Genomic DNA, 6,832 nt, shown 5'->3' on the forward strand with positions numbered 1-6,832 from the left:
CTGGTCCCCGGTGCCAAAAGGGTTGGGGACCGCTGCTATAGGGACAAGGGACAAGATAATGTTTGCATGGCCTAAACGGTAGAAGCCATGCCTACCTCCATCTCCCAGCTCCATCTGAGGGACATTGGCAAAGTAAATGCCAGAACAATGGAAACCTAAACAACCACTAATGATGTTGCACAAAAATATTGCCTTGGTTGGTTAAAATAAACTGTTTATTTATGGGCATAGGAAAAGAAGGTTGGAAGGACAGCCCTCAAAATTTTAACTGTGGGGCTTCCCTGGTGGCGCAGTGGTTGAGAGTCCGCCTGCCGATGCAGGGAACACGGGTTCGTGCCCTGGTCCGGGAAGATCCCACATGCCGCGGAGCGGCTGGGCCCGTGAGCCATGGCCGCTGGGTCTGCGCGTCCGGAGCCTCCGCAACGGGAGAGGCCACGGCGGTGAGAGGCCCGCGTACCGCAAAAAAAAAAAAAAATTTTTAACTGTGGTTATCTCTGGGTTAAGAGATTATGGATGATTTTTTTTTACATCCTTCCTTTGGTTTGTCGGTACTTAAAATGTTTTTCTGTAATGAAGAGGTATCCCTTGTGTATAAGAAAAAAAAGCATAAGACTAATGCATTACTTAAGGCAGCAGCAAAGTGAAGGTCAGATTTAGGGAGGGACCGGCTGAGGGCTACCTGCCTGGTATCTCCAACATTCAGCCTGAAACCGCAGTCCAAAGGGACGGTTTAGGAAGCTGCTTCTTTGTTGTTCCCTCTGAAACATGCCCAGAAGCTCATGCTTCTGTGGTTCAAAAGCAGGCCCATTATTCTCCCTGACATTCTTCCAGTTGATAGAGTAGGTGTAAGAATATACATTTTTCTAACCAGATTCAGAAACTTAGGAAACAAACTTACGGTTACCAAAGGGGAAAGGTGGGGGCAGGGGGGAGGGAAATACTGGGAGGTTGGGATTAACATGTACACACTAATATATATAAAACAATCAACAAGGACCTACTGTCTAGCACAGAGAACGCTACTCAGTACTCTGTAATAACCTATATGAGAAAACCATCTGGAAAAGAATAGATATATGTATATGTATAACTAAATCACTGCTGGACACACAACATTGTATATCAACAATGCTCCAAAATAAAAAAACAATGCATTTGTTTCTAATGAGACTTGATGAAGTTACTTTCATTTTGAAAGGCAAACAAACGTGGCCCACAAAGCATAGAATTGTCCTGAATCGGTGCTTGTGCATCATCTGTTACTTTCTGAGGGTGACTCAGCTTTTAGGGCAGAGAGGAACTGGGGCCTGGCATCCTCCAGGAGCCAGGGCACCGGAACATGCCCACCACAGGCCGGAGCGTCCTCTCAAATCAGGCGCCCAGGGGACAGAGCGACAGGCTTTAAGCCTTTCTCCTGCAGGAATTTGGCCACTGTCTACCGGCCTCTATCTCATCTCACCTCACCTTAGACCAGGAACATGAGGGTCCCTTCTCCAAAACCTGCTCTGAGTTTGGGTTTGTGCCTTGACAACGGGGCTCCGTGTGAAGTTCTACAGAATCTGTGCAGGGACAGGGAGGCCCTCGTCTGGCTCCTGGGGGTTCCCTGCAGATGCCAGAGTGGAGGCCACCCCACAAGGGAGGGGGCACAGCCAGGACACTGATGCAACCACAGGGGTGGCGGGGACATCCTTGCTGTGCCCTCAGCTCCAAAGCAGACAGGCCTAAAGCAGACCTAGGAGCACCACGAGTGTTACTCATAGTGGTGGCAGAAACAGTAGTAACGGTGACTTAAATGTTTTTTCCCGGGCACAAAAATACACAGATACTGCAGAAAATATGGCACATAAAATCATCGTTATGATGATGAATGAATTTTAACAAGACCTTCAGCTCCATTTCCAGGCACACAGCTGCACTCCTAGACACGTGCGCCTCTCTCTTTTTATTTTATTTTTGCTGTCCACATCCTCATCTGTACAACCAGTAGGAGGTAAGTACAGGGAGGCTCACGGGTGTGGAAACCAGGAGAAGGGTTGAAGTCAGACCCCGGCCTCCACCAAACCCTTCCATATGTATGTACCTGAGACTCACTTCCTTAGGGAAGGAATGGATGCTTAGGATGGCAACTTGGGGTAGAGTTGCCAGATAAAATATAAGATGCTCAGTCACATTTCAAGTTCAGAGAAACAGTATTTGGGACACACTTACACTGAAAAATCATTTGTTATCTGAAATTCAAACATTGCCTGGGACATACTCATCCTACCTAATCATTTGTCCTTCCTCTGAATTCAAGTTTAACTGGGTGTCCTGTATTTGTATTTACTCTATCCAGCAACCCTGATTTGGTGGCCCATTAGGAAAAGGGCTGCAGAGGTGGGGTGAAGGGCAGCAGTCTGGTGGTACTCATTGTGGCCACTTGGCCTTTCTTTAGAGACCTGTCAGCCCCTCCAGGGGGGGCCTCAGGAACCCCCCAGAGGAGAAGAAAAGGAGGAAGAGGAGACAAGGGGCTTGGATGAAGTCGTACCTATAGGTCAAATGATGGGGCAGTGACTCAAAGCTGGGTCCCAGAGGAAGGGTTGGGGGAACTGAGATGTTTAGCTTGGAACAGAAAAGGCAGGCGAGCAAAATCCCACCCTTGGATGTGTTGAAACTGGAGGAGGTTTTGAACTGTTGCTAATTCTGAGGCTGAGGGTCTGGCACTCTGGCAGCAGCCACCAGGGCCAGGCAGGCGTGTAAATAGGCTGTATTTATTCTGTCCTTGAATTTGTCTTTTCATCACTTTTCTTCATTTTTCCTGTTTGTCTTTTCCCAAACTGATAATGTTGTAAATATTTGTTTTAAATTAGAAATTTAATAAAAATTAATGGCTGTTGCTAAAAAAAGAAAAGAAAAGAAAAGAAAAGGCAGGTGAGGGAGGGTGGGCACTGTCTTCCTCAATAGCTGATCAGGTTTCTTTCACCTGGAGGTGCAGCACTCAGTGGCTCTTGTGGGCAGAGTCAGAGCCAAGGTGGGGCAGGTACAAGGCGTGAGAGTTCAGACCAGCAGGCGGGCAGGCACCAAGGGAGGGAGGGCCCGCCACGGACAGGCTTCCCCAAGAAGCCCCAAGAAGCCGGCTGGCATTCTCCAATGTCCCACAGGGACCAAGGCAGGCTACTGGGAGGGTGAAATCCCCTGAGGTACTCACCTGGGTTGTCCCCAGTGAAGGCCACCACTTTGCATCCTGGAGGAAACCCATAGCGCTGGACGAAGTAGGAAGAAATGGCCCCCTGAGGAGAGAAGGCAAGCACGCTCTGCTGAGGCAAACCCCACCTGCTTGACACAACTGTCCACACCTCGGGCCACAGGAAGGCCACAGGCCTGGGTGGGGCCTACAGTCGCATCACACCTGGGATGTCCCCCCTGTTCACAAAACACCAGAGGAGCCCAGCACAGGGCTGCAACCACGCACGTGAGGTCATCCCACTGCCTTGAAGCCCACTTAATTTTGAGATTCAAGGCAACTAGAACAGACCAGTTCCCATTGTGGGCTTGCTCTGTAAGCTCCAAATTATCGAGGTAGCATTAAAAATAAAGAAATAACAGGAGGAAATCATTAAGCAAACTCATAGAAGTAGATAATGCCTTGCACACACGCTCTATCAGTCAGATTAAGAGTCATTGGACACGTTTGTGCAGAGGTCAACGTTCTAAAGAAAATAAAGCAAGGAAAGGCTTCCACCAGGAACCACAGCTCTCAGGGCCCCTCCAAGACCGCCTGTGGGATCAGAGGGCAGGGATAACTTCTGGACAGACCTACAGTCTTTAGAGGGCACGGTTATGAAAAGAAAGCATTTTCCCCCCTTTCCCTGTCTTGGTTCCAAAAGTGTAAAATAAATGATGGGATTTCCTGGTGTCTGGGAAGAACATTTTACTCCATCCAGCCAACTTTCGGATTTACATCAGAATAAAGCCATCTCCTGGGAGATAATTGTCTTGGCCTCTGTTGCCTCAGAAAACAGAGCCTGAGTCAGGGCTTGTGCAGGTGGCTTATTTGGGGAAGTAACCCCAGGAAATGAGAAGGGGACAGGGAAGAATGAAACAGGGAAGGGGGGAAAGCCCACCCCACGGTCCTCTGTGGAGCTGGTCATGGCTGTGAGCTGCGTCTGAAGAGCTGCATGAAATGCATGGGGGGGACTGTCCACCTCAGGGTAGAACAGGGAGCAGCTCTCCGTAGCTCCCCACCAGTGAAGGGCACACGTGGGGTGCTAACTCCCTAAACCTCCAGGCTGGCAGAGCACAACTGTGGAGTCCCAGAAGGCTCTGGGCAGAAGTGAGGCAAATGAGATGCAGCTCAGGCAGGGTTCTGCTAGGCGACACCTGCGTGAAGCCACAACAGCTGGCAAAAAAGTGGGCTGGGAGGATGCAACGTGGGAAGTGTCTGCTACACTATATCTCCAAATATTTTCCTGCAGAAAAGGAGAGAAAGCCATTTGGGCACCACCTTCAGAAAAAGGGATGACAGAAAACATGGATTTTGCTTGTTTCCCCCCATCACATGGGCACCTATGTTACAAATGAAAATACACTTTTCACAATCAGTTTTTTTCCATTCCTCAAGCTGCCGGTGTCTGCACGGGCTACCTCTTGGAGGCATGTGTTCCCGGCATAAGGCAAACAAAGCCGGTTGCTGTGGACAAAACACCGCTCTCCATCTCACTTGAAACTAAAAGCCATGCGTGGAATACCAGTCCCAGAGGCTTGGCTGTTTTCTGTTAGCCCTTCCTTTTTCTTTCTGCTGTGCATCAGCCTGCCTGAGTCCTGAACTGTCTGCTTCTGCAGGGCAGGAAACCCTTAATTTAAGCTCTGTGCGCTGGCCTCACGGCACCCTCTGGAATGATGACGATTTGGCTTTGAGATTCTGCTCATGGTGGCAAAGGCTGTTTTCAGCAGGTCACTGTTCATCTCAGAAAGTGCTTCTGTGGTTGGGACTCCACACGTGAGGAGTGAGGTACTCGTGATAGCCTGGTTCTCCTGGTGGCCCACCCCTCCCAGCTCTGTGACTCTCCCCGGGACTCAGGGGCCCTTGTCCTTCCTTCGCAGCCAACGCTCTGCACCACCCAGGGGTTCTGCTTGCTCTGGCTGTGGGGCACATGCTCCCCGCCAAAGGGCCGAGTGCTGGGCCCAACCAAGAACTTAGCCGGCCAACTAGGGGAAACCAGGGCATGGACAGCCAGTGTCTATTCCGAATGTGGGTGCCACACTGATGGTTAAAGGTTTTTTGTTTTTAATACATTTATTTATTTATTTATTTTTGGCTGCATTGGGTCTTTGTTGCTGCACACGGGCTTTCTCTAATTGCGGCGAGTGGGGGCTACTCTTTGTTGCAGTGCATGGGCTTCTCGTTGTGGTGGCTTCTCTTGCTGCAGAGCACAGGCTCTAGGAGTGTGGGCTTCAGTAGTTGTGGCACGCAGGCTCAGTAGTTGTGGCTCGCAGGCTCAGCAGTCGTGGCTCGCGGGCTCTAGAGCACAGGCTCAGTAGTTGTGGTGCACGGGCTTAGTTGCTCTGCGGCATGTGGGATCTCTGGGACCAGGGCTCAAACCCACTGGCAGTTGGATTCTTAACCACTGCACCACCGAGGAAGTCCCTGGTTAAAGCTTTTTAATTGAATTGTTTGGATTTTTGCTGTTAAGTTGTATGAGTTCTTTATATATGTATTGGATATTAACCCTTTATCAGATATATAGTTTGCAAATATTTTCTCTCATTTGATAGGTTGCCTTTTCACTTTGTTGACCGTTTCCTTTGCTGCGTAGAAGCTTTTACTGTGATGTAGTTATTGCACCTGAGTACAAGACACTGATACAGACATTTCGCTCTGAATCACGTCAAATACTTATCTTGTACTAGACAAAGTCACAGGTGTGTGTGCCCGTGTGTAAATGGATGGGTGTGTGTGTGGGGGTGTGTGTGTGTGTATACTACACAGCTTCCCCAGTAGCTGCCAGCTCTCCAGTGAGCCGCGTCACTGGGCAGGGAACCTACCACAACCGAGCATGACGGCACCGGCAGGCCGAGCTTCTCCTCTAAATGAGGTGCACAGGCACCAAGGCAAGCCTGCGACCAGGCTTTGTCCTGGATCCGCAACAAATTCATTCCAGAACCTAAGGAAGGAAGGAAACAAGAAAGAGAAATCTCAAAAGGGGACCTTTTGTAAAAATGCACAAATCTGGCCAAGAGTGGATCATTCTTGCAGCAAACGTATACCTGGAGCTCTTTCCAGATGGAACGTATACAACGTGCCTGGGTAACTCTGGAACCAGAGAGCCAGAGGTCAGCAGGGCCCTTAGAAACACATGCCTCCGCCCCCCCCCAAACATTCCTCACGGGCTTAAATCCCACAGTTAGCCTGGAAATCCATTGCTCTAAGACCTGGCTGAGGGAGGGGAGCTCCCACCAATGTCACCTAGGATGGCTCTGCGTGTCCCCTGGGGTTCAAGGCTAGAGGCAGCCCTGGCACTGATGTGGGTCAGCTCTCAGGGATTTCCCAATCACATCTAACTTTTCGAGGAAAGCTCTCGGACGCCTCTAAACTTCCTCGAGCTCGTCACTAAGATCAGCTAAGTCTTCCCTAAAACGATCTACTTCTCCCAAGGTTCCCCTGAGGATGGGGAGGGGGGAGAACCCAGAGCTCAGGTGGACAGCCCTCCTCCTCTACGGGCCCCGGTGGAGGCAGGCAGGTGGGCTGGGTGCTGCTAGAGCCCCGTGCCCATGTGAGATGGTCAGACTGCTGGTAAATGAAGCGGTGAGGGGAGTGAGTGGAGACCCAGCTGAGGATGAAGCTCAGGAATGC

At 50.1% G+C, this 6,832-nt stretch overlaps 1 protein-coding gene across 1 annotated transcript in view; it reads right to left on the reverse strand.

The window, feature by feature from the left end:
* Positions 1-6,832, reverse strand: part of XYLB (xylulokinase) — a 43,413-nt gene that overhangs the window by 23,208 nt on the left and 13,373 nt on the right. The window contains exons 9-10 of the mRNA XM_007462686.1: positions 6,025-6,143; positions 3,188-3,269 (exon numbers count right to left, since the gene is read on the reverse strand). Of these exons, the coding sequence (XP_007462748.1) occupies positions 3,188-3,269; positions 6,025-6,143 (201 nt within the window). The remainder of the gene's footprint in view (positions 1-3,187; positions 3,270-6,024; positions 6,144-6,832) is intronic.

Source organism: Lipotes vexillifer, unplaced genomic scaffold, assembly GCF_000442215.2.
Source record: "Lipotes vexillifer unplaced genomic scaffold, Lipotes_vexillifer_v1.1 scaffold539, whole genome shotgun sequence".
NCBI classification, from domain to species: Eukaryota; Metazoa; Chordata; class Mammalia; order Artiodactyla; family Lipotidae; genus Lipotes; species Lipotes vexillifer.